General features: G+C 42.8%; 1 protein-coding gene across 2 annotated transcripts in view; it reads left to right on the top strand.

Moving 5' to 3' along the window:
• The window catches only part of CAPSL (calcyphosine-like), a 36,528-nt gene extending 13,337 nt beyond the window's left edge, over nucleotides 1–23,191 (top strand). For both annotated transcript variants that reach the window (XM_012002379.1, XM_012002378.1), the window contains exons 2-5: nucleotides 9,982–10,118; nucleotides 16,936–17,113; nucleotides 17,408–17,617; nucleotides 22,841–23,191. In XM_012002379.1, the coding sequence (XP_011857769.1) occupies nucleotides 9,982–10,118; nucleotides 16,936–17,113; nucleotides 17,408–17,617; nucleotides 22,841–22,942 (627 nt within the window). In that variant the 3' untranslated portion in view covers nucleotides 22,943–23,191. The remainder of the gene's footprint in view (nucleotides 1–9,981; nucleotides 10,119–16,935; nucleotides 17,114–17,407; nucleotides 17,618–22,840) is intronic.
• The last annotated feature ends 4,089 nt before the right edge of the window (nucleotides 23,192–27,280 follow it).

Raw genomic sequence — 27,280 nt, forward strand, 5'->3', positions numbered from 1 at the left:
TTTCCTGAATTTGAATGTTGGCCTGCCTTGCTAGATTGGGGAAGTTCTCCTGGATAATATCCTGCAGAGTGTTTTCCAACTTGGTTCCATTCTCCCCATCACTTTCAGGTACACCAATCAGATGTAGATTTGTTCTTTTCACATAGTCCCATATTTCTTGGGGGCTTTGTTCATCTCATTTTACTCTTTTTTCTCTAAACTTCCCTTCTCATTTCATTTCATTCATTTGATCTTCAATCACTGATACCCTTTCTTCCAGTTGATCGAGTCAGTTACTGAATCTTGTGCGTTTGTCATGGAGTTCTTGTGTCATGATTTTCATCTCTATCAGTTTGTTTAAGGACTTCTCTACATTGGTTTTTCTAGTTAGCCATTCATCAAATTTTTTTCCAAGGTTTTTAGTTTCTTTGCACTGGGTTCGTAATTCCTCCTTTAGCTTGGAGAAGTTTGATTGTCTGAAGTCTCCTCTCAACTCGTCAAAGTCATTCTCCATCCAGTTTTGTTCTGTTGCTGGCAAGGACCTGCATTCCTTTGGAGGGTGAGAGGCTCTCTGATTTTTAGAATTTCCGGCTTTTCCATACTGTTTTTTCCCCATCTTTGTGGTTTTATCTACCTTTGGTCTTTGATGATGCTGACGTACAGATGGGGTTTTGATGTGGATGTCCTTTCTCTTTGTTATTTTTCCTTTTAACAGTCAGGACCTTCAGCTGCAGGTCTGTTGGAGTTTGCTCGAGGTCCACTCTAGACCCTGTTTGCCTGGGTATTCGCAGCGGAGGCTGCAGAAGAGTGAATATTGCTGAACAGAAAATGTTGCTGTCTGATCGTTCCTCTGGAAGCTTTGTCTCAGAGGTGTACCCGGCCGTGTGAGGTGTGAGGTGTCAGTCTGCCCCTAGTGGGGGATGTCTCCCAGTTAGGCTACTCGGGGGTCAGGGACCCACTTGAGCAGACAGTCTGTCCATTCTCAGATCTCCAACTGCATGCTGGGAAAACCATTACTCTTTTCAAAGCTACATCTGCAGAGGTTTCTGCTGTCTTTTGTTTGGCTATGCCCTGTCCCCAGAGGTCGAGTCTACAGAGGCAGGCAGGTCTCCTTGAGTTGTGGTGGGTTCCATCCAGTTTGAGCTCCATCCAGTTCGGCTACTTTGTTTACCTATTTAAACCTCAGCAATGGCGGGCGCCCCTCCCCGAGCCTCGCTGCCGCCTTGCAGTTAGATCTCAGACTGCTGTGCTAGCAATGAGGGAGGCTCCATGGGTGTGGGACCCTCCGAGCCAGGCACGGGATATAATCTCCTGGTGTTCCATTTGCTAAGACCCTTGGTAAAGCACAGTATTAGGGTGGGAGTGACCCAATTTTCCAGGAGTTGTGTGTCATGGTTTCCGTTGGCTAGGAAAGGGAATTCCTTTCCCCCTTGCGCTTCCTGGGTGAGGTGATGCTTCGCCATGCTTCGGCTCTTGCTTGTTGGGCTGCACCCACTGTCCTGCACCCACTGTCCGACATGCCCCAGTGAGATGAACCTGGTACCTCAGTTGGAAACGCAGAAATCACCTGTCTTCTGTGTCGCTCATGCTGGTAGCTGGAGGCTAGAGCTGTTCCTATTCGTCTATGTTGGAGCCTAATCCCATACATCATTTTAATTAAAACAAACAGAGAAAAAAATAGCTGCTGCAACAGGAAGAGGCTAAGTAAAACTTTTCATCTTAACCAGAAGGGATTTACACTGAGCCTTAAGGACTTGAAAACCCAAGCAAGGACTTGAGATGGGAGAAGGGGTCATGTTTAGGGACTGTGAGTGGCCCAGCTTTGCTCTGCACTGCCATCCTCACTCTCTGCTGGTATGAAATCCAGCAGCACTCCAAAGCATTCTTTTCCCTGAAGTTTTTCTTTTCCTGCATCTCTTATTTCAGGGACCTTCTCTGAGTCCCCAAAGCAATTAACCAGTTTTAAGCAACATTATGGTGTAGCTGTTGCATGAAGTGACTTAGAACTGTTTTCAAGGCCGGACATGGTGGCTCATGCCCATAATCCCAGCACTGGGGGGCCAAGGTGGGTGGATCACAAGGTCAGGAGTTCGAGACCAGCCTGGCCAACATGGTGAAACCCTGTCTCTTCTAAAAATACAAAAATTAGCTGGGCGTGGTGGCAGGCGCCTGTAATCCCAGCTACTCGGGGGGCTGAGGCAAGAGAATCACTTGAACCCAGGAGGTGGAGGTTGCAGTGAGCTGAGAACACACCACTGTACTCCAGCCTGGGGGACAGAGCAAGACTCCGTCTCAGGAAAAAAAAAAAAACCAAAACAACTGTTTTCAGCCCTGGCTCTGCTACTCCCTAGTGACACATTCTCAGACAAGTGACCTGGGTTCTTCAGGTCTCTGCTGACTTCCTGTAATAGGGCAGCAGTATTTGATAGAATCCACCACATGAGGCAATATGTGAATGTATGTAAAGTCCTTAGCCAAGGGCTTGGCCCCCAGCATAGTTACAACTGTGTTACTACATGTTCTCTTCATGCCTTTATCTTGCCCTGTGTTGTGTTATAATAAGGCCTTACTCCTCTTACTAGAGGGTGACGTTGTAATTCCTATAGCTTATGTTCTCAAATTTAGGGATACATAAAAACCAACTAAAAACAATAAAATGCCCAGCCACAGCATCTACACCAAGAGAGTCTAATTTACTGCACTTGGTGAGTGCTGTGGGCATTTTTGTTTTTCAACAGCACCCACAGTGGTCCCAGGTCTTTCCTTATTGCAGGACTTCTCAACATCAGTACTGCGGACATCTCTGACTGGTAATTCTTTGTTGCCAGGGGCCGTCTTGTGTATCTTGTGTAGGATGTGTAGCAGCATCCCTGGCCTCCACCCATTAGATGCCAATACACTCTACCCTACTTCCATTGCAACAACCAAAAATGTCTTGCAGGAGGCATTATCAAATGTCTCCTGGGGTTGGGGAGGGATCGTACCCAGTTGAGAAGCACTTCTCTATAATTATCGCCTGAAGAGTTAGCACAGTGTCTTGCATAGCTAGTGGTGCTAAGGGTATGTTCAGTTGATTCAAACTCAAATGGGCTCCGTGAAGTAACTCTCACGATGTCAACAACACTGACAAACATTCTTGTCTGAGGCTTCTGTGTACTGCAAAAGCCACGTATTCAAACTGTCAGAGTCTTCAATTTCAGTCTCTTTGGGAGGACATCACTATTTATTCATTTCCTAGCCACCTACTAGGCTATACTCAACACCTAGTGCTATGATTTGAATGTTTGAAATTCATGTTGAAACTGAATCCCCAATACAATAGTATTAAGTGGTGTGGTCTTTAGGAGTTGGTTAGGTCACAAGGACCCCTCCCCCATGAATGAGATTAAGGTGTTTATAAAAGTGACTTTGCAAATTGTTCAGCCCTTTTTTGCCCTTCCGTCTTTTCTGCCATGTGAAGACACAGCATTTGTCCCCTCTGGAGGACCCTGAGTTCAAGGCACCATCTTAAAGGCAGAGAGAATAGTCCTTGCCAGGCACCAAATCTGCTGATACCTTGATCTTGAACTTTCCAGCCTCCAAAACTATAGAAAGAAATTTCTCTTGTTTATAAATTACCCAGTCTATGGTATTTTGTTCTAGCAGCACAACTGTACTAAGACATCTGAAATGCAATATGTATTTCAGAAGGGCATTTGCTAAGGGGAAACTTATTGAGGAACTATGGGTTTTTGCCATCTACCACGTAGTAATATCTAGTTTATTGAATGGACTAAAGTCAGTGCAGATGGTTTAATTTTTTTCCGTTAATTGCCTTCAGACATGGTCTGTTGTATCTCTCTTCTCATACTGAGATGACGTTTCAAGTATTGAAAGGTCCACTGAGTCTTAATCAAAATTTCACCCTTATACTCAGTTTCCAACTACAGAGAGAAAGAGCAAAAACCATATCAAGTTCCCCATCTCTGTGGGGACTAGTCTCAGTGCTCAGGATCAAGCCTGAGCTAGCAGAAATAGGAAATGTTTTGTCTTGGATGAGAATTTAAAAGAAGGCAAATGTTTTCCACCTTCTCGGAACTAGCTTGATGCCCTACAAGCCTCATCAGTAGCTGCTTACTGTATACATTTCTCCTTTCTTCTCTTCTCATCGTAGAATGTTTTAAAAGCACATGGAACCATTGTAGCAACCCCAGGTTCCTTGCTATTGAAAATAGCTAATGTACTTGCACAGGTATCTAACCATTACAGAAATGCCTACAAATGTTCGTAAGGCAAAAATAATGACATGGCCTGGCTGTGGGGAAAACGGACTCAACAGCATCAAGAGGTGGGACAGGTGCTCGGAACAATTGGACTGCAGATGGCTGCTGTTGTCACAGGGTTGGACCTGCAGGACTTCCTCAACAGGACAGCTTCCTCGCAGTACCTGCTGTTCCAAGCAGTGGGGTGCAGAAGAAAACTGTCCAAGAAACATATGGTCCAGCCATCACAACTGCACGTCCCTGTCAGCGGGGAAGGCTCCTTTTCCTCCTCAAACACATCTCGCCTCTGTCCCCTACACCACATTTACTGTCCCTTTCTATTTATCTAATTCTGTCCCTTCATCTCCACTTTAACACAGGTTAACCCTGCTCTTCTCTAAAGTTCATCCAAGCTGACTAAACCTGCTTCAGTTCCCTTTCAAGGAACTATATTTCCCTGAAAAAGGAAAACCAGGAATGTACTGTCAGAGAAGTCAAAGGAGGGAGGGTTTCTTGAGGGTGAGGTGAGAATTTTCCATTGGATTTTGCAACAAAGAGGATGTAAAAGCCTTGGTGCCTTATGGTGTCTGGATCAATGATCTCTAGGGTTGCCTCTTTAGCAGTAAGATCCCCTTCTGTGTTTGCAGATGGAGAGGAACGGAGAAAGAGGAAGAGAGAGAGAGATGTAATTCAGCTTACTGCCACCAGGGAGCACCAAAGACAAGTCAATAGATGCGGGCTAGGGCTAGAGCGGTTCCCTCTTCTAAGGGTCCACTTAAATCTGTCTCCGAACCTTATAGAAGGAATCGTGAAGATATAGACCCCACGCATTTTCCGCTTTCCACATCCTTCCTACAATAATTCGCAAAATCCAGGCCGACATAGAGTTTGGCGTGGCAGTCGGTTGTGCACCGGGACAGTGGAATGAGACAGCCTAAATGGGACCACTGCTACTGTGGCTCCACTCTGCCTCTGCCCCAAATCTCCAGGCTTCTGTGAATATCCTCCCTTGCCACCAGCCACTGGAGGGTGGGGGTGGAGAGTGCAAGCAACAGCTCTGGATGCCAGCCCCGAGTCCGCCCTCTCCCTCAAACTGCACGTTCTGCCACTGATCATCTTGTATCTCTTCCTCTCTCTCCGTCCACACCGTCCAGGCAGCATAGCTGGAAACAACAGTCTCCCACTGGCTAGCCTTATGTCCCACCTTCCTATCCATTCTTTTCACTGTACAATGCAAACGGCCTTTCCCTTTTTAAGAAGACTTTGTGGTCTCCTGTTGCTCTCAGGACAAAATCCAAACCTCACCCTGGCACCCCAGGCTCTTTGGGATCTGATGGCTGCCCGCCTGCTCAGTGTCATCTTTACCCCAAATTCCTCCGAATCTCCACGACTGTTCATCTCCCCCTGCCACCCATACATCTATTCTCCAACCATACTGAAATACTTGTACTTTCCTAATTATATTGGTTTCTCTCTTACTTTGGTCTAACAGTTGGTACACCTGCTATCTAAAATATCCTCCTATCCCCACGTCCCCAGCCTCGATAACTACCACCTTCCATTAGGATGAAAGCTCAGACATCACCTCCTCTGAGAGGTCCTCAAAAAGCCCCACTCCCAGGCCAGGTAAGCAGCCCTCCCTCTTGTGATTGCATTCTCCACTCAACCCCCAGGCTGTAAGCGTTGTGTTGGTCCCGCTTTCATACTACCCCTGGCACATTGCGTGGCGCTTCCTGAGCTCTTAGTAGACCTGCGTGGAAGGCAGACTGAACCGCACGCCTGGCCGGGGGACTGCGCAGACGCCTGAGAACACGTGGTGGCGCTGCGGCCAAGTGGGTCGGGAGTGCAACCTCTTCTCCACCTTGCACAGGGATGCGCTCCGTTGTCACCACGCCGGATCTTTAAGGTTCAGACAGTCTTCTGCAGGCAGGGACACTTTGTGTACTGCTGTGAAGTCGGTGACATATGTTTGGGTACTGACTCTTGGCCTGGTGCCTGGCGCCTTTCTTGAAACTTCAACGCTGAGGAGCTCCTTTCTTCACTTGAGATCCTGTGCAATCCTGCCTTCCTTAAAAGCCCCGGTGCTTAATAAACTTTATGTTTTCCGTTCTGCTTAAATATAGGAGATCAGGATTCAAACTAATGAAGACTCTAGGCTATTCAAGGGCTTGGTTCTCTGAATAATTCCTCACATTTCCGCACTCTGTTCCTGCATAGTGCCTTGAAAAAGTACACAATACAATTAGCTAGTGGTTGGTGAACTGGGTGATTCAATGATTCAAAAGGATGGTTACTAGGGACATTTCAAGCTTCATGGTAGGGTAGCAGGAGAGAATGGACTTTTTTTCCCCTTGAATTTATTAAAGACTCCAGATAAAAACTGCCCACATCATCGCTGGGTAGGGTCAGCCACAAGAGGTGGGACAGCCTGGAGTACTGGGCTGGCTGTTTCTTGCCTTGCTGGACTTGATCCTACTTTCCTATGAGAAAGCACCATCAAACTGTGCTTTGAGATTCTTATATTTTATTTCATAAACCACAAACATGATGAAGCAGAAAGAGCCCTGCTTGGGAATCAGAAGCCCTCTGTTTTGGTCTTGGCCAGGACTTTTGAGCAAGTCACTTTGCCAACCCAAGCCTTCGTTTCCAAGTTTGCAAAATGAGATTGCACCAGAGGATCTTCAAGGATCATACAATTCTAACAGCGTGTGGATTACTGTGAGCCACGTTTCCGTGTGACTTGGGCAAGTTACCTGATTTCTCTACATCCTAATTTCTTCATCTGTGAAATACCAATAATAGTAGTAACTAGCTCATGGGCTTGTTTTACTTTTTTAACTTTCGCTAATTTACCAAGATGACTACATGCCCAGCACACTTTAAAATTTATTTTTTAAATTGACAGAGTTGTATTTACCTTGTATAACATGATGTTTTGAAGTATGTATAATTGTGAAATGACTAAATCAAACTAGTAACATCTGTGCATGGGTTTTATTTTATTGAGATGAATACACATAACATAAATTAGCAATTTTAAAGTGTATATTACATTCACAATGTTGACAAACCACCGTCTATATCAAGTTCCAAAACATTTTTATTACCCCTGAAGGAAACTTTACACTCATTAAGCAGTCACTCCCCACTGGCCTTCTCACCCCAGCCCCTTGCAACCACTAATTTGCTTTCTGTCTCTATGAATTTGCCTATTCTGAATATTTCACATAAATTAAATCGTACAATGTGTGACATTTTGGGTCTGGCTTCTTATACTTAGCATAATGTGGCCAAGGTTTATCCACATTGTGGCATCTGTCGGTACTGTGTTCCTTTTTATGGCTGAAGAGTGTTTCATTGTATGGCTACACCACAATTTGTTTATCCACTTATCCATGGATGGACATTTGGTTTGTTTCTACCTTTTGGCTGTTGTGAATAATGCTGCTATAAATATGGGTATATGTGCACTGGTTTGAGTTCCTGTTTTCAGTTCAGCTCACGGGGTTGTTGTGAGAACTGGACACATGGTTACTACCTAGTCGGGGCATGGGGGCACCACTGATGCCTTTAATATTATTCTGAAGGTGTGCAAAGAGGGTCCTACTGGGGATCTGTCCCAGATCCAGAAGCCAGATCACACTTTCTCTCCATGACTGGTTTTTAGTCTCTGTTTCTCTTCATTCTCACTTACTGTCATGGATGGCAGAGAAAAACCAGAGCAAAATGAATAAAGTGGACAAGGTAGGGGAGATGTCATGGGAAATGAGAATGGGAGGTGTATGGCTGGGGACAGCCATTGGGAAAGTATCATGAAGCAAGGTCGAGGGTCAGGAAAGATGGTGGTGGTCCTGGGAAGGATCAAGACTCTGAGGTGGGTTTGGAGAATGAGAAGTGCATGTTGTCGACACCTGTTCCTGCTTCCATAGGGGTTGGGGTGGGGATGGGGCACATGCCACTGGCAGAATATGGTCAGGGCAAGGGAATGGCTCAGGCAAGGATGAGTAAGGCAGCAGGAGATGGCTAGATGAGTGAACTGGTGGTTTTGTCCGTGACTCAGGATTCTGGCTGTTAATGAGGGGAGAGTTAGTGCTGAAGCTGGGAATGAGCTCTGGGAATTGTCAGCGTGAGGTCGGGTGACAAAATAGTAATAAGCAAACACCAGTTATTAGAAAGCTAAAGCTGCCAGGAAGGGCATGGTCTTGGCTGCAGGTGTCCCTGTTGGATGAGAATTGGAACATGCTCCTTGTGTGTGCCTGGCAAGAACGGAAGCCTCTAAGCGCAGGGTGTGCCACCGTCTTGAGTTCCAGGGAAACTCTGCTTAGGTGCCAGAGGAAGCAGAGGAAGACTGTGTAGCTTTAGACAAAGCAAGTTTTTCCTAACGTGGAGTAAAGCAGCTGAGACCTAGATAGGTTTCCTTCTTGACCCGAGGTTCAAGAGAACTGAAAGGAATTGCTCCCATCTTCACCCACATACTGGGAATCTGGATACAGGGCAAGAAGGTGGGATCCTGTACGTTGGTTCAGTTGAGGCTGCAAGAAAGTGGCCATGTCAAGTGTGTGCATCCCTGAATTGTCTATTCTGGCCTCAGTTATTGGCTTGATGAGATTCCCTTTCCCAAAAGTCAAATAAGGAGTACCCTGTGTGGGAGACCTTTCAGGGTGTATAGGAGAACAACAGTCTTGGCATAGACGAGGTTGTGAATCTGCAGGTTGCTCTCTTTGATGAAAATAACTCCGTCCTAACGTAGCACTTAGGGGAAGTGCCAGAATTTGACGAGGGAGGGAGCCTTGAAGCCAGGGCGGAACCACATTCTAATACTATTTTTTTTTCTGCACATTGCATGCTGTCCTTTGCACATCCTTCAAGCCTCTTGCCTCTCATTCTTTTTATTTCACAACTCACAAGTAACTTCTAGAGCCTCCTGAGAGCACCCATGAGAATTAGTGTTTTTTGAAGCTGGAATGAAATTTAAAGATCATCTTACCCAATCCTCCCATTTAACAGAGGAGGAAACACAGGCTGTGAGATTCACTCACAGGGAGGTTACCAGGCAGATGGGGGTGAGGAGTAGGGGGAGTTGTGGGGTGGGGATTGAAGAGTCAGGACTATAACCCAGGTCTCCAGGCTCCCAGCCCAGTGCTCTTCCCACTGTTGTGCAAGCTTTGAGAGCTCATGTGTGGTTACAGGAGTTTGTACGTCCCTCGGGGACCACTCAGGAGACAGCACTTCACTGCACCCATCCTAAGAACCTTGTTAGGTGTTAGTGGACACTAACTTGTGAATCAAGGAGACCACGCCTATTACTAGTAAGAATCATTAAGGATCAAGTGCTGAAAATCTCATTCAAGACAGAAGTAACAAAATCAGAGGAGAACATTAAATGTCAGGGTCAAGGGAATATGGAAAATTCTACATAAAATAATGTGGCATATAAGGTTGGTTCAAAAAAGAGAGTATAGAGAAACTGGACTTCTTTTATGGATGGAGGAGGGCCTCAGAAAGACCACAGCATCTTGGGAAATGGTGATATATTTAAGATTATTGTCTGGGCTGGAGAAACCAGATGTCCTCAGGACTAGATAAGTAAGTTATAAATATGCCAGGCACACAGTTGGCATAGAGAAAAATGGGAAATTTTGGGAGGTTTCCTGACAGAGAAGGCTGTAGATTTCCTTCTCAGTGAGGCTGCTGTCACCCTGCCCAGCCAGAGGCAGTGGCAAGGCCTGGACTCTGCTAACATGCTATGGCTTCCCCTCAGATGGCAGGGACAGCGCGCCATGACCGAGAGATGGCAACCCAGGCCAAGAAAAAGCTCACCACGGCCACCGACCCCATTGAAAGACTCCGACTGCAGTGCCTGGCCAGGGGCTCTGCTGGGATCAAAGGACTTGGCAGGTAGGACTCAGCTACGGGTAGCAGGGAATGGAATGGGAAGGAACGACTCGGCGAGGTGAGGCTAATGTTGGCCACGTGGTCTTGGGCAAGTCATTTCCTCCTAGGGCTCAGTTCCTTATTTGTAAACTTTGGAGTGTAGAAGAGTTGATCTCCTCATAGTTTTTGGATCTTAGTCCCAGATTCAGCAAGACTCATATCTGCTACAAGACAGTGCAGCTCTGGGAAAATATGAGGTAAAGGGAGAAGCAGCATGTGCCCTGGCATGGAGATGCCTACCAGGACAATGAAAGGAACTCTCTCTGCAGCTGTGATAATAAAGTCCAGGGTGGAAGAGGGAGGAAGGAACAGCCATTTAGCCCTAATTGCAGAATTTGGAGTTTTGCTCTCAGGCAGTCATTTCTCCGTCACTTCGAGGGACACTGGTATTGCTTGTCAGATAACTGACAGCTCACTGCCAATGAGGTTCTATCAGCTGGGTAGCTCCTGTTCTCCCACCCTCTGTCCTCTGAGTGTGAATAGTTTTAAGGATTGAGAAACCCAAGGGGAAAGAAGATTGTGAGCCTCCTGAGGGCAGGTCCTGTGCATCATAACAAACTCCATCAAGAGCCTGCCATGGGCCAGGCATTGGACACATCTCAGGGACCCTTGGGTGAACAAGGCTTCTTAAGCCCCCATGGAGGACTAAGACTATGGAGTACATGAGTGATCTAAATGTATCTCAGTGGTGTGAGAAGTTGTATATTAGAGAGTATAGGATGCCAATGGGAGGGAAATCCAGCCTTGCACCCAGCTGATGTGAAAGGCTTCACTTCCAGCAAGGTACTGAGTGCCTGGGAGACAACTCTGAACAGTCCCAAGTCTCAGACTAAGCCCAGATCTGTCAGAAGGCCAGGCAGTGGGGATATGGACCCTGGTGGCCAGGCTGCCCCAGTCCAATGGGAAGACCAGTCCCCATGCCCTCAATATTGTGTCACTTCAACCTCTACTCTGTTCATCATGGGTCCACATCATTGTCCTTAGTGCAAACCCTTGAAGAATCCTCTCTTCCACTCTCTGGTTCACTCAGTGGAATCCCTCCTGCTGCCTGTGCTGTCTTCATCCCATACCCACACTGCACACTGTGTCTCTACCAGCCTTTCTACTGGGAACCAGTCTACGGTGAACAGACACCATTCCATCCTAGACCTTTTGCAGAATGTGCCATCTGCCTGCCTTACTGACTTTGGCCTTCTCTAAGTACCTCCTAACTCAAGTGGAAGCTGCCCCTTCTCCTCCACTCCTACCTTAGGATCAGTTGAAGACTAAATACTCTCCTTCAGTCTAACTGCAAATCCCAGGTCATATTCACCCCTTTGTTCATTTATTTCTTTCCCATAAATCCTGTCTTAGAAGGGCATCTCTTCAGGTTAGACTCTGCCATCTTCCCACCTGCACAACATTTAGCATTCTAATGGCTCCTGGCACCATCTTTCCACCCTGTCTGAGTCTTTACCCTGACCAAGATCAAGATGACTTTATCATTTATAACCTTGACACCTTCATTTTTTGACATGAAATTCTTATGGTTTTCAACAGTGTATGTTCTTTCTTAGTAATTTCCAATTGCCTTGTAAATGTAGATACTTCTCTAGTATCTAAATTTTCAAGATTCTTTTGCCAGTATCCTTAATTTATCAGACACTTTGGCTACTCCTGAGTTAGCACATCTCTACTCTGGCCCCTTGCCACATTCTTGGAATGATATCCGTTCTTGAGATACAAACTAATTTCACCATATATATATATACACACACACATATACGTGTGTATGTATGTGTGTATATATATAAAATCAGGAAAGATATAGCTAATTAGCCAACTAACTAGTGAATATCTCTGTGTGGTTGCCTTACAGAGTATCTAATCCAAACAAAACAGGAGTCTTTTTTTTTTTTTTTTTTTGCAAATACAGCTTCTTCTGCAGCCCCTGCTGTCTTCGTGGTATTACTACTCTTCCAGGTCCTTGGGTTGAAAACTTTAGAATTACCTTCATTATCCCACCATATTGACTCCTTTATTTTTATAATATCTTGAAATCTTTCTTTTTTAATTTTCATTCCAATTGCTCAAGTATAGACACTCAACATGTTTTCACTGGACTCTTACGATAGTATTCTTACTGGTTCCTTTGCTTCTAAGTTTTCAGTCCTCCAATTCATTCAACCCACTGTTGCTAGAGTTCTCTTAGTTCTCCTATTGATAAAGTTCTCATTATTTTGATAATGTCACTTCAAGTCAACCATTTAATGACTTTAAAAATGACTTGCTAGTAAAGTTCAAACTTTTTAGCATGTAAGGACATTTAAAAGTCTTTAGATTCTGATTACTTCAACTTTCCATCTTTTATAAAGATTATTCTTTAATTGCTGGGATACATGGGCAGAATGTGCAGGTTTGTTACATAGGTATACACATGCCATGGTGGTTTGCCACACCCATCAACCTGTCATCTACATTAGGTATTTCTCCTAATGCTATCCCTCCCCTAGTCCCCCACCCCTGATGTTCGTGTTCCCATGTGTGATGTTCCCCTCCCTGTGTCCATGTGATCTCATTGTTCAACTCCTACTTACAAGTGAGATCATGTGATGTTTGGTTTTCTGTTCCTGTATTACTTTGCTGAGAATGATGGTCTTTTAATTGGGGCATTTAGCCCATTTACATTTAAGGTTAATATGATTATGTGTGAATTTGATCCTGTCATTATGTTGCTAGCTGGTTATTTTGGCCATTAGTTGATGCAGTTTCTTCATAGTGTCGATGGTCTTTACAATTTGGTATGTTTTTGCAGTGGCTGGTACCAGTTTTTCCTATCCATGTTTAGTGCTTCTTCAGAAGTTCTTGTAAGGCAGGCCTAGTGGTGACAAAATCTCTCAGCGTTTGCTTGTCTGTAAAGGATTTTATTTCTCCTTCGCTTATGAAGCTTAGTTTGGCTGGATATGAAATTCTGGGTTGAAAATTCTTTTATTTAAGAATATTGAATATTGGCCCTCATTCTCTTCTGGCTTGTAGGGTTTCTGCAGAAAGATCCACTGTTAGTCTCATGGGCTTCCCATGGTGGGTAACCCAAACTTTCTCTCTGGCTGCCCTTAACATTTTTTCCTTCATTTGAACCTTGGTGAATCTGATGATTATGTGTCTTGGGATTGCTTTTCTTGAGGAGTTTCATTGTGGTGTTCTCTGTATTTCCTGATTTTGAATGTTGGCCTGTCTTGCTACATTGGGGAAGTTCTCCTGGATAATATCCTGAAGAGTGTTTTCCAGCTTGGTTCCATTCTCCCTGTCATTTTCAGGTACACCCATCAAATGTAGGTTTGGTCTTTTCACATAGTTCTATCTTTTTTGGAGGTTTTGTTCGTGATTTTTTATTCTTTTTTCTCTAATCTTATCTTCACGCTTTATTTCATTAAGTTGATCTTCAATCTCTTATATCCTTTCTTCCACTTGTTCGAATCAGCTATTGATAGTTGTGTATGCTTCACGAAGTTCTCATGCTGTGTTTCTCAGCTCCATCAGGTCATTTATGTTCTTCTCTAAACTGGTTATTCTAGTTAGTAATTCCTCTAACCTTTTTTCAAGGTTCTTAGCTTCCTTGCGTTAGGTTAGTACATACTCGGTTAGCTCAGAGGAGTTTGTTATTATCCACCTTCTGAAGCCTACTTCTGTCAATTTGTCAAACTCATTCTCCATCCAGTTTTGTTCCCTTGCTGGCAAGGATTTGTGATCCTTTGGAGGAGAAGAGACATTCTGGTTTTTGGAATTTTCAACCTTTTTGTGCTGATTTTTCCTCATCTTTGTGGATTTATCTACCTTTGGTCTTTGATGTTAGTGACCTTTGGATGGGGTTTTTGTGTAGACGTCATTTTTGTTGATGTTGGTGCTATTCCTTTCTGTTTGTTAGTTTTCCTTCTAACTCTGCTGCAGGTCTGCTGGAGTTTGCTGGAGGTCCACTCCAGACCCTGTTTGCCTGGGTATCCCCAGTGGAGGGTGCAGAACAGCAAATATTGCTCCCTGTTCCTTCCTCTGGAAGCTTCATCCCAGAAGGGCACTCACCAGATGCCAGCTAGAGCTCTCCTGTATGAGGTGTCTGTTTACCCCTGCTGGGAGGTGTCTCTCAGTCAGTATGCATAGGGGTCAGGGACCCATTTGAGGAGACAGTCTTTCCCTTAGCAGAGCTTGAGCACTGTGCTGGGAGATCTGCTGCTCTCTTCAGAGCCAGCAGGCAGGAACATTTAAGTCTACTGAAGCTGTGCCCACAGCCACCCCTTCCCCAGGTGCCCTGTCCCAGGGAGATGGGAGTTTTATCTATAAGTCCCTGACTGGGGCTGCTGCCTTTCTTTCAGAGATGTCCTGCCCAGAGAGGAGGAATCAAGAGGGGCAGTCTGGCTACAGTGGCTTTGCTGAGCTGCACTGGGCTCCACACAGTTCAAACTTCCTGGTGGCTTTGTTTACCCTATGAGGGGAAAACTGTCTACTCAAACCTCAGTAATGGTGGCCCCCCTCCCTTCACCAAGCTCGAGCATCCCAGATCAATTTCAGACTGCTGTGCTGGCAGCAAGAATTTCAAGCCAGCGGATCTTAGATTGCTGGGCTCTGTGGGGGTGGGATCCACTGAGCTAGACCACTTGGCTCAGTGGCTTTAGCACCCTTTCCAGGGGAGTGAATTGTTCTGTCTCGCTGGCCTTCCAGGGGCCACTGGGGTATGAAAAAAAAAAACTTCTGTAGCTTTTTTTTGGTGTCTCCCCAAGTGGCCGCCCAGTTTTGTGCTTGAAACCCAGGTCTCTGGGCATGTAGGCACCTGAGGGAATCTCTTGGTCTGTGGGTTGCAAAGACCATGGGAAAAGCATAGTATCTGGGCCAGAATGCACCATTCCTTATGGCATAATCCCTCACAGCTTCCCTTGGCTAGGGCAGGGAGTTCCCCAACCCTCTGTGCTTCCCGGGTGAGGTGATGCCCCACCCTGCTTCTGGTCACCCTCCATGGGCTGCACCCACTGTCTAACCAGTTTCAGTGAGATGAGCCTTGTACCTCAGTTGTAGATGAAGAAATCACCCGCCTTCTGCATTGATCTTGCTGGGAGCCACAGACCGGAGCTGTTCCTATTGGCCATCTTGCTCAGATCACCCAACTTTCTATCTTAATTTCGTTATTTCTTCCTTCAGAACTGTCTTCTAGCTTTCTGAGATGCCCCAAGAATACTCTAGAAATTGCCGTTGCTCTGAAATGCATCCTTTCTCCTTTCACTTAAAACCACTAATTATCCTTTTTAGTGTTTCTCTTTCAATAACTTCTTAAGACCAGAGACTGCATCTCGTTCACCTTTTTATTCCTCTTTACAGGGCTTAGTGCAAAGTTTCATGCATTATAAATTCCTAAGCAGTGAATTTTATTGAATAACACATGGTGGCTTAATAATACATAATTAATTTCAGATTTATTTATGTTTTACAAAGAAACTGATAAGTTCACTTTCTGTAGCACTTCTGTCTGTTCATTAATTAGTTATATGTGCTTATTGTTACTGGAACATTATTATTTCTAGGTCTTCTTGGCTGACAAAACAAAGAAATATGTGTGTGTATAGTAATCTGCATATAAACATTTTTTGTTTATTTGTTTATTTTTAAAAGACAGAGTCTTGCTCTGTCACCCAGGCTGGAGTGCAGTGGTGCGATCTTGGCTCACTGCAACCTCTGCCTCCCAGGTTCTAGTGATTCTCCTGCCTCAGCCTCCTGAGTATCTGGGATTATAGGAGCATGCCCATGCCTGGCTGATTTATTGTATTTTAGTAGAGATGGAGTTTCACTGTGTTGCCCAGGCTGGCCTCGAACTCCTCAGCTCAGGCATTCTATCTGCCTTGGCCTCCCAAAGTGCTAGGATTACAGGCATGAGCCACCAGAGCCACCATGCTTGGCCTAAATATTTTCATATGTAATGATTTATGTCTATATTAAGCTAAACATGAGTTCACACTGATGTCTCCAACTCTAATCCATGCCTCTTTTCCTATCTTATCTCTAAATTCTCACTTCCACTTTGAGAAACCTGGCTTCCATCTTTGTTATCCATTTACTTGATGGTTCAACTTCAGTATACATGTACATCAGTGTCAGAATTGTTAACCTGTATCCCTGTGGGAAACAACTTTATCAACTAGAGTACAGTAAATTGTGTGCAGTTCCTGTGTCCTTATAGACTCTACTCATTTTCAAAATGCTTAAAGCAGCACCTGTCTCTCTTATCCCTTTACCCCTTTTGGGGATGTTTTGTTCTTTCATAATACAGTGAGATTTTCTTGTCACAGTTTGCATTCCTTCCTGTGATTTTCTGACTCCCTAAATCATTTTTTTAAAAATTCATATGCATTAAGGTTTATGCCTTGTTTTGTAAAGTTCTATGGGTTTTAACAAATGCATAATGTCATGTATCCACCATCATAGTATTATAAAGGATAGTTTCATTGACCTAAAAATCCCATGTTTCACCAATTCAATTATTTCCTCTCCCTTTCATCTTTTTACTGTCTCCACAGTTTTGTCTTTTTCAGAATGTCATGTAATTAGAATTATACTTTGTGTATGTGCGTGTGTGTGTGTGTGTGTGTGTGGTGGGAAGAGGCTCTTTAGTTTTGGAAGGGAGGGTGCAGAGAAGAATTTAAGACTTTTGTATTTTTATTTGACGAAACCCTGAGTATGGATTTTTTTTTTAAAAAAAATCTTTACACTTACACCTGTTCTTTGTAAAATTCTTCTTAATTTTTGTGTGTATTTTCTTCAGAGTGTTTAGAATTATGGATGACGATAACAATCGAACTCTTGATTTTAAAGAATTTATGAAAGGGTTAAATGATTATGCTGTGGTAATGGAAAGGGAAGAGGTGGAAGAGCTTTTCCGGAGGTTTGATAAAGATGGAAATGGAACAATAGACTTCAATGAATTTCTTCTCACATTAAGAGTAAGTGGCCCCATTAATCAGTATATCTGGTGAGTTTGGCTTTCACGTGGTTTGGGTTGGCTACCTTGAGGTTTTGTTTTCACAAGTTGTTAGTACACTGTGGGGAGGGGGATGAGCAGAAGACTGTGAACAGACTTAAGAACTTTTTGGAGCAATCGTAGTGCTGCTTATTATATAATAGCACACAAATACTATTTCACATCATTGAGGGGAATAAGATATTTTGTCACATAGGATACCAAAAAATCTCATTTGCTTATGTATGTCTCTGCATGTATTCTTCTATTTTTGTAGCCTCCAATGTCCAGAGCCAGAAAAGAGGTAATCATGCAAGCTTTTAGAAAGTTAGACAAGACTGGAGATGGCGTTATAACAATCGAAGACCTTCGTGAGGTGTATAATGCAAAACACCATCCAAAGTACCAGAATGGGGAATGGAGTGAGGAACAAGTATTTAGGAAATTTCTGGATAACTTTGATTCACCCTATGACAAAGACGGATTGGTAAGTAAAACAGTCTAATCCAGGGGAAATTTCTTCAATTTGAAATTGTAAGTGGGAAATAGGTTCAAACCCTATTCAAACCCTATATATTAACACGTGGATATATATTTGTAGTAAATAGAAGTAAACTATTTCCCTAGGAACCATCCAGAAACTTCCCCGTTGCCAGGGGAAACTTTCATGTTACTTCAGTTGAAAACTAATATATGTATGTGCACGCACACACTCATAGACATATATTGACATATATTGGTAAGGGATCCACATAAATGATGACCTGTCATCTGGGGAATGTGATGTTTTGATTAAACATGCCATTTTATGGTTATTATATTTACCATACTCAGCTAGTTGCATTCCAATGAACTATAATAAAACATTTAACTTTGAAATTAGATCGTAATTTAATTTTGGGAAACAGATTTACAAGGCTTTTCAGGATGTTTTAGTGCCTTCACACTCATCCTTATGAGCCTCATTTGTCATCACACTTTGTTATGTGGAAATGCCATTTGAAGGTAGTTTTCGGTAAAGGGGATGCCAAATAACAGAATTTACTCTGATTTATTCTTTAGTGTGCTTTGAGATTAACTTACATTTCTAAACTGCACTGAATTTGAAAACAAAATCAACCGCCCCATCTCCATTAACTTTTATCTTCAAGTTACAAATGCATAGCTTGGTAGGGTAAGGAATTATATAGCTCCATGACTGTGTCTAGGCTGAAATGAAAATGTCATCTGTCCTTTATCAACAGCCATAAATGGACTTTTTAGGAAAAAAAAAAACAAAAAACGACCAGAGCCAGTTCTGTTCTTAGGTGACCTAAGGATTTTTGTGATAAGGAAAGAGGGTTATCCCCTGGATAACAGTCAGCAGCAGCACAATCCCAGAGTTCATTGTCTCTTAAGCCCTTTACAGCACAGGAAAAGATTAGTGGCCCAGTGGACAAGAAGACGGTGGTTAAGGAAAGAAGAAATAAACCTTCCTCTTCTGAAGGGAATGTCCTCCAACTTTTTAAATGAAACTTTGTGATGAGTCTCATTAGCAAGGGGTGGGAGATAGGAAGGTGACCTTTCTGTCCTTCCTGCTGCCATTTCCCAGTCAGGGATGGAGATATACCCTCTATTTCAGGCTGAGGATTGTGGAGGCAGGTTTACAAAAGGGCCGAAATTCAATAGGGCAGCCAAAATCTTAGGGACAGAAATAAAAACTATATGTTTTCTTCCAGTATTGCTGGCCTTGATCAGTGAGATGTCAGTGGAAAAATAGCCAACTGCCATTTCCCCAAATTAGCCCACCCCTTTGTGGATCCCAGAGTGTGTCTGCTTCCTCTCTGCAGGTGGTTCCTTCTCATTGCCAGGGGAAACCTCAGCTACCCTTTTCTCAACAAAAGTCAAAATCGCCAGTTGTGATTCGGCTGATTCAAGTCTGCACACAACCCTTTTTGATATTTATCTTAAAAAGCCACATTAAGCTCTCAAAAGCTCATAAAGGTTATTGAGGTTTTTAGCAGTTATAGCACTTGATGTCATCTGAATGCTACAGACCCTGTATTGATACCCAACTCTGGCTGTTCATAATCATCACCAAGAGGGTTTATTAATAATGTAGATTGCTAGCTGTACTGCAGAACCACAGAATCTGATTTTTTGGAGGGTGGAGTCCAAGGCTTCACATTTTAATGTGTATCAGATGACTCTTACACTCATGCATATTTGTGATCCTTAGCTCTAAAAGGTTCAGAAATGACTGTTTTAAAATTACTAAATATAATATGCACATGATACCATTTAGCATAATAATGAATCTGGGCAACATTTTTGAGCACATATCAACTGGGCATTTGCTAACGGCTTACCAGGGATACCTCATTTAATAGACATAATAAAAGTTTTCTGAGAAGTGATGTGTAATTCAAACTTTTGCACACTGAATTGTATTTTAAATGCACAAGAAATTGTTGATGTAGAGGAACTCCATGGTAAAGTCTTTTATGAGGAGAATAATTAGCTTCTAATTTACCTCTTGCAAGTTGAATTATTTTGCATATGAAGATTTTTTGTGTTGAAGCATAGCTCTACTTGAAGCCAGTGTGCTCATTTATGGTTAAAAACATCCCATATAAGGCAAAATTTAAAATAATGCAAAAAATTCAGCATAGCTCCTAGTTAAGGATATTGTTTAAACTTGATAATCTAGGCTAAACTCTCAAATACCCAAAAAGGTGCTGGAGTTTGCAGCAGTCATGGAATTTGATGTCATAAATCTTGCACTAATACCCTACTGGACTCCCATAGCAGCTGGAAGCCATTTGGATGGAGGTGTGAAGCAATCAGATAACCTGTGAAACAAACTTTCCTTACCCCTTTTCTATCACTAAACCCCACTCCAATTTGGTGAGACATTTACTTCTTATTTTTTAATATCTAAGTTTTGAATTCTTCATGTGTATATATGACTTTATAATCACCATATTTTTAAAAAGCCTCTTAGGACTTAAGCCCTTCAGGGAATATCAGTCTATTACCTCATCCATCTCATAAAAAATTTTTAAATAATTAAAAAGATGTTAGGTCTATTACTGAGTGTATGTATTAATAGTAACCTAGATTTGTTTTAGGATTTTTCTGATGAATTTAGAGCTGAGGAAAAGGGATTGTATTGTGACTTCCATTATCCCCATCTGGGACCTTCCCCTGTATATATGATATATACCTTGTCACATAAATGTAGCCTAGTCAAGAGGCCTGCTAAAAGTAAGAGTGCCCAGTCTCTCATTTTTTCTAATATCAACTAAAATGAATAAGGATAGTAATTATTGCTAACCAGCAATTTACTGTGATGAGGGCAAATTTACGGGAGATTAGAGAATTTGCAATTCAGGCCATTCCCAATATAAGTTGAGTCTCAGAAAACAAGCAAACACCTAGCTAAGAGTAACTGATGGCTTTTTCTGAAATGATCAAATACATTAGCTCTGACCTCTGGCTTGACATCATCTGACTTCCAAGTGAGATTTAATGCTTCCTTTATCTTTTGCTCATCTTGGATTCCTTCTCCATTCTCCATCAGAGCCAGCTCAACTCAGGTCACCCCATCCCATTGGGGGAGTTTGGGATGGAAGCATGGGGGTTTCGATACCAGTCTCAATCATGTATTGGTGTTTCAGTTAGGGTTTGCTTTCAATCCAAGAAATAGGAAATCTTATTAAACATTGGAATACACAAAGTAGGTTTTTTTTTAATTCTACTTGATGTTCTCGCTTAAGTGGCTTAAAGAGAACACAGCTGAGGTCTTTGTGATTTTCCTGGCCCTTCCTTCATGATCTCAAGATGGTTGCCTAACTTTAGCCAGCACATCTGAGTTTCAGGCAGCAGGACAAAGGAGGGAGAAGGAGGGAATGAGAAAGGGCTAGAGCCTGCATAAGGAAAGCAAAAGCTTCCCTAGAAATTCATGTCAGATTTCTGTTGTATCTTATTGGTGAGAACTCTATCACTTGGCCATCCCAAACTGCAGCTGCAGGGGAGTCTGGGAAAGTGAGTTTTGAGTCCTTCAACTTTCATGGGAGAGAAAAGCTAGGGACCAGGAGTATTACAGTGGATTTGGAGGGAGTCTCACTCAATGGCTGTCACCCCTGGTCGACCAATAGACAATAGAAACAACAAAGTAAAAATATTAGGAGTTTGGTAATTTTAATTAAAAAATAATTAGCTGTAAAAATGTTCCTCAAACTGTCACAGTAAAGTGCACAGTCAAAATGGCTCAGGGTCTCGTGTATAACGCTTATACTTTACTTGCTATTTGCTGTTAAAATGATCCACTTACTTTGTTGGAGTATTTCACCCCTGCGGCCTTTTTGAGGACTAAGACTTTGTCTTAATTATCTTTGATATTCCCTGTTAAATTATTGTAGTGTGCACAACAATTAACTGGGATGTTTAGATTTTTAAGTAGTAAATTCCGCAACCACTTGCTTCCGAGATTCTGATTTAGCAGGTCCATGTAGGGTAGAGCCTGGGGACCTAGGCTTATGACAGGCACCCCAGGTGGTCCTGATGTAGGTGGTATGGATCCACACTGATAAACATTTCCCTGGAACCTCACAGAACATGAGAAAGATAGAGAGAGGGCAATAATGATGTGTGAAACGAAATGTAATCCCTTAATGAGGGAATTGAAAACAGAGGCTGAGGAATCCAAAGGAGGAGAGGAATAAAGAAGTTCAAGAAAGGGGGACGCAAATGGTATCCTAATTTTGACAGAGGCTGTATGCATGTATTGTAGATGTGTATTTACAGTTCAACTATGAGTTGAGTTCAAATGCCTTTCTTTCTACTGCCCTTCCTTATGTTTTTAGTGGGAAGGGGTGGTATGAGAGAGAATTATGGATCCTGTGACTTTTCTTTCTGTTCACTTATAATTTCAGCAAATAGGAGAAGGGGTTCAGTCGTCTCTTATGATTCCTGGAAGGCATAAGTATATCCCCAACTCATCATGTCAACCGACATGGTTAGAGTGTACATATTATCTAGACCTGCCAAAAATAAGACTAATAACTGTTTTTTCTTCTTCTCCAAAGGAAAGTAATATAAAATCCCAGCATAGATAAACACATTAGTCGATATTTCAAAGAGATGGTCATGGGTGTAGAGTGGAGAGAAGCCAGGATGGGCGGGAGGCATGAAGCAGGGGTAAGCTTTTTAGTCACCCTGGGCCTTGAATGAGTTATTTATGTGTTAGAAAAGCTTGCAACCCAGGAGTGTTTAACTAGAAATCTGTTTCTTCACCCACAGAAGAGAACTCCATTTCTGGAAAGGAAAACATCACTTATCCTGACACAAGGACGTGAAATGTTATTTCTGACGTGTCACAGAAAGACAGAAATAACTACAGTTGCAGAGCACTTCCTTCTTACTCTGAGTTTCAGTCTCCCTTATCTGAACTGAGGGCTCCCACCCTTAGAGAAAAGATGACAACCTGTGTCACTTTCCATTTAGGTTGGCTTAGAAACTTTCAAGACTTTCTTTCTCTCTTCCTAGGTGCTGTTCTCACACCATCCTCAACTTCACTTGTTCTTTTGTTTTAGATCATTTCCTCAGCCATGATCACACACACAAAGAAATCCTCTATTTCCCTTCTATTTACAGGTGCACAAGGTGGGCCCCCATTGACAGAGTGAGAAGCAAAGTTTTGTTTTTGTTTCTAACTTTTCCACTGCAGGTGACCCCCGAAGAGTTCATGAACTACTATGCAGGCGTGAGCGCATCCATTGACACTGATGTGTACTTCATCGTCATGATGAGAACCGCCTGGAAGCTTTAAGCATGTGACCTGGGGACCAGGCCTTGGGACAGCCATGTGGTTCCAAATGACTAAACCTCATTTCAAAAACCAGAATCATATTTGATTTCACACTCATCCTAATGTTTTTTTCTGTGTCAAAATACTGCATTTTCTGGGGCCAAAACCAGGCAGAAATAAAAGACATCGAGTAGCCAACTGCGAGCTTGCCTTCCCTGAGACTGTTTCCTTTGCTCTAAAATAGAACTTAAATAAAATGAGCTCTGTAAATCTCCTAGTGCTGTGCTGATACATGCAGGTGCCTAATCAACTTTAGGTTTTATCCCTTGGCTATTAATGAAAGCTTGAGTATTTTAATTAAAACACTCACCCATGGACCCATAGTTTTTTTTTTTTTTTACCTCTTTTGAAATGATCCGTTTCTAGGTGAGATGACAATTTATCTCTTTTTATGACTGATTGAAAGTCTTTAAGTGTTTCAGTGTCATTTGGGGACCAGAAGAAGACCACGTGTTAGCCTCAATTTCTACAAGAAAATCTTGAGTTTCACTGCCTAGGGTTTAGGGAAGCCACAGTTTGACAAATAGATTTAAAATGATTTATTTAAATAGTCATTTTAAAGACTAGTGTGAGAGAGGAGGCCATTTCTTTGAGCAGTAGATCCACGACTGTTCACAGTACTCCTGTGGCTAAAGTTTTGAAACTGGACTGGGCGCCCAGATTTTATGTGGGACATCTTGCCCTGTGTGTGGGCAGGCTATCCCAGAAAGCCTTCACCTGGTGGAATGTTTACCTCTTCTCTCTCTGCTTTCTGCCAATTATGTTGAAATTCCCACCAGCGAGGGCTGGGTGCAGTGGCTCATGTCTGCAATCCCAGCACTTTGGGAGGCTGAGGCGAGTAGATCACCTGAGGTCAGGAATTCGAGGCCAGCCTGTGCAACATGGTGAAAACACTGTCTCTACTAAAAATAAAAAAAATTAGCTGGGCTTGGTGGCACATGCCTGTAACCCCAGCCACTCCAGAGGCTGAGACATGAGAATTGCTTGAACCCGGGAGGCAAGAGCTGCAGTGAACTGAGATCATGCCAATGCACTCCAACCTAGAGCAAGACTCTGTCTCAAAAACAAAAAACAAAAAACAAACAAAAAAAATTCCCACTAGCAAAAGGAGATTGGGTGTGACACAGACTAGGATCACAATAATATTCCAAAGCAGGTTTTCCATCTTGATGCTTCACGGCTTAACGCCTCCTCCTCCCAGCATTAAGCTTTGGCTTCATATCGTTAATGTGTAGGACTCTGCCCATGAAAGGCTACTAGAAGCAAAGACAGCCCAGAGGCTGGAAATAGATAAGGAAACTACAGCTCTCCTTCTGTGTATTCTGTATCTGGGGCCAGAGATAAAAGCACAGTGACCGGTCTCTGGTTATGGTGCTAGAGACAATGTCCACCCACCTTACTGCTAGGTGAAATATCTCCTTTTGCCTCTGTCCTTAGCCGTACTCATCCCCCAGTTTGGAGACATAGACTGGGTTAATAGTGCTCTTTAAGATCTTATATATTTAATTGGCTCTGGATTCAGGGTTTGAACACACTTGCCATATTTTGTATCAATTCACTGTTTAGGTTTTATTTCATAGGCTTGGAAGTTGAGATTCGGATATGTATTGATTTAAAACATGTGAAAACCAGTGCTGCTACATAAGCATTATAGCAGTTATTAAATAACTTGCTGAGATGCTCAACTTTTTCTTGAGGATGGGTGCATCCCTGTATTACCAGAAACTAGTTTTTTTTTTTTTTCTTGATTGCACAAGTCTGATTTTGTATTGGATTTATTATCTCTGCTCATAGAGAGATTGGTTGGGCCAAAGATATCAAGTGTTATGAAGAAATGTGTAGAATTATGGAGAAAAGCAGAAGAAATGGTGAAGAAATGTATAGAAAAAAAATCCATGTATTTTTGCAGCCTGCACCTTGCAGATTGTGGCTAAGGAGAGGTCCCCTGTTTCCTGGGGATGGTGGGTTTCAAGCCTTTTGCTCTAGAAAGATTCTTGTCTTTGATTCTGGGTATGACTCATGCCTCAGCTTAACTGGGGCTATAGAGTGAGCATGTGATTCTGAGCAAGGACTAGGTTGCAGCTATCAGCTTAGCCTTCTCCGGTGATACTTTGCTTCCTGTCTAATGGGGGCACAGGGCACAGCTATCCAATTTCAGATAACCCCTACCTCATAGTGTATTTGGTCACATTTAGTTGCTTCTCTTCTAGCGCTTTGGGTTCTGGGCCCATGAGCAAGGTTCCACCAAGGCCCTTTCACCCTCTGGAAACAAGGTCTGCTAATAACCTAATGGTCAAGGGTCACTGCACTCCAATTCTCATTCTCCTCTGTGGCTTCTGGCACAGTCAGGAATTGTGCATTATTTAGCTCTACTCCTAGTAGAAGTGGGAGGAACATAGAAGAGACATTTAAAGAAATCATTTGCTAACATTCTTCTGGATATATTTTTGGTTATTTAACTTACAGATTTTAAAGCTTACTCTGTTTACAATTTTAAAAATAAGCCCTTAGTTCAGAAGATAAAACACAATAAAAAATTGTCAAAACATCCCCCAGGAAAATCTCACCTGTTGGAGCTGGTCCTCAGATGGAAAATTAAACAAGCCAAAGAAAAGAGAATGAAATTAGCGACTTTTTATGAGACAAGAATGATGTATGCAAACATTCTGAGAATGAGAGTTTGTCAGAACAAGCCACCCATAGCCATACTGAATTTGGATTTCTAACTCTAACAAAGGCAAACGCATGCAACAATGGCCAGAGACTGACTCTCTGCTGCTGTGCACATCGTACCTGGATTCCATTCACAGTGCAAATGAGAAACCCAGAATGTACAAGCTGTGCAAGCTAAAGTGTAGACTGAGGCAGAATTCTTTCTGCTGGTCTGTGGGACTGGTTTTCACAGTGATATAAACTGTGATAGGATCTTCTGAGGCACAGATGGCACTTTGGAGGACCATGTACTTGTTCTGTACGGTTTGGCAGCAGTCATGGAGTCACATTTCATACCCTAATCATGCTTTTCAAAGGCAGAGCTGGGTGTTCTCCAAGTAGGCTGCAGATTGACTTGGCATACATCATGGCTTGCAGGGGGAAATACATCCCATCAATAAATACTTTTTGAGATACATGCTTTTTTCTAGGCTGTGGGGACAGAGCAGTGAACTAGAATAATTGCAAGCAAAACCACTGGCTTTCAAACCAAACTAACAACCCACAGTTGTTAAGAGATCAAAGAGGGTAGAGAGGGAAGAGAAGAACAGGCAACCAAATTCCCCTCCCAGAATCTCATTCAGCCTCTGAAGCCAGTACAGTTGGAGCCCTTTCTATGGCACTGTGTTGGGGAGTGATGTAATCAATTTCATGAACATAGACAGCCTATCAAGACAACGCAAGGAAAATCCCTCTCTATATTTGGAGGCAGATAATTGTCTTGGCTCTTTAATTCTCTTGGCCAAAGTAGATTGTCTCACTGAGCCATGAGAGTACAAGTAGGTAATAATTCCACTCTCACTAAACTACCTGCAGATCCAGTCTATGTTGAAGTTTAATCAAATGGAGAGAGAGAATTTACCAGATGTATTCATAGATGGTGTGTGGGGGCCTTTCTACCTCTGCTTCCTGCAATTCTATTAACCTTCTCTGAGTAGTATACCTTTTTTGGATTTACGCATATCTATTTTGTTATTGTTTTTATTTATTATTTTTTTGATATGGAGTCTCGCTCTGTCGCCCAGGCTGGAGTGCAGTGGTGCCATCTTGGCTCACTGCAACTTCCATCTCCCAGGTTCAAACGATTCTCCTGTCTCAGCCTCCAAGTAACTGGGATTGCAGGTACCTGCCACTACACCTAGATAATTTTTTTGTATTTTTAGGAAACAGGATTTCACCATGTTGGCCAGGCCAGTCTCAAATTCCTGACCTCAGGTGATCTGCCCGCCTCAGCCTCCCAAAGTGTTGGATTACAGGCGCGAGTCATCACTCCCGACCATGCGTATCTATTTTGAATACAGATATGAAGAACCTCATATTTTCCAATTTTCCAAATTGGTCAACAAACTTGCTTTCCTGGAGATTATTGATTGTTCTTTTAAATTAAGATCCTGTTGAATGAAGCAGCAAAGTTTTAAATCCTAGAAATGCTTATGACTCAAAGAAAAAACAACGGCATCAGGGGTCTGACAGATCGCCATATAATGTTGTTGAGTTTCGTGTAACTGATCCTTTTGAAAGCCAATATTTCTCAGCATGATTTTACTCCTCCAAGTCACTTACACGAAAACTATGTAACTTTGATAG

This window comes from Mandrillus leucophaeus, unplaced genomic scaffold (assembly GCF_000951045.1).
Source record: "Mandrillus leucophaeus isolate KB7577 unplaced genomic scaffold, Mleu.le_1.0 Scaffold684, whole genome shotgun sequence".
NCBI lineage: Eukaryota > Metazoa > Chordata > Mammalia > Primates > Cercopithecidae > Mandrillus > Mandrillus leucophaeus.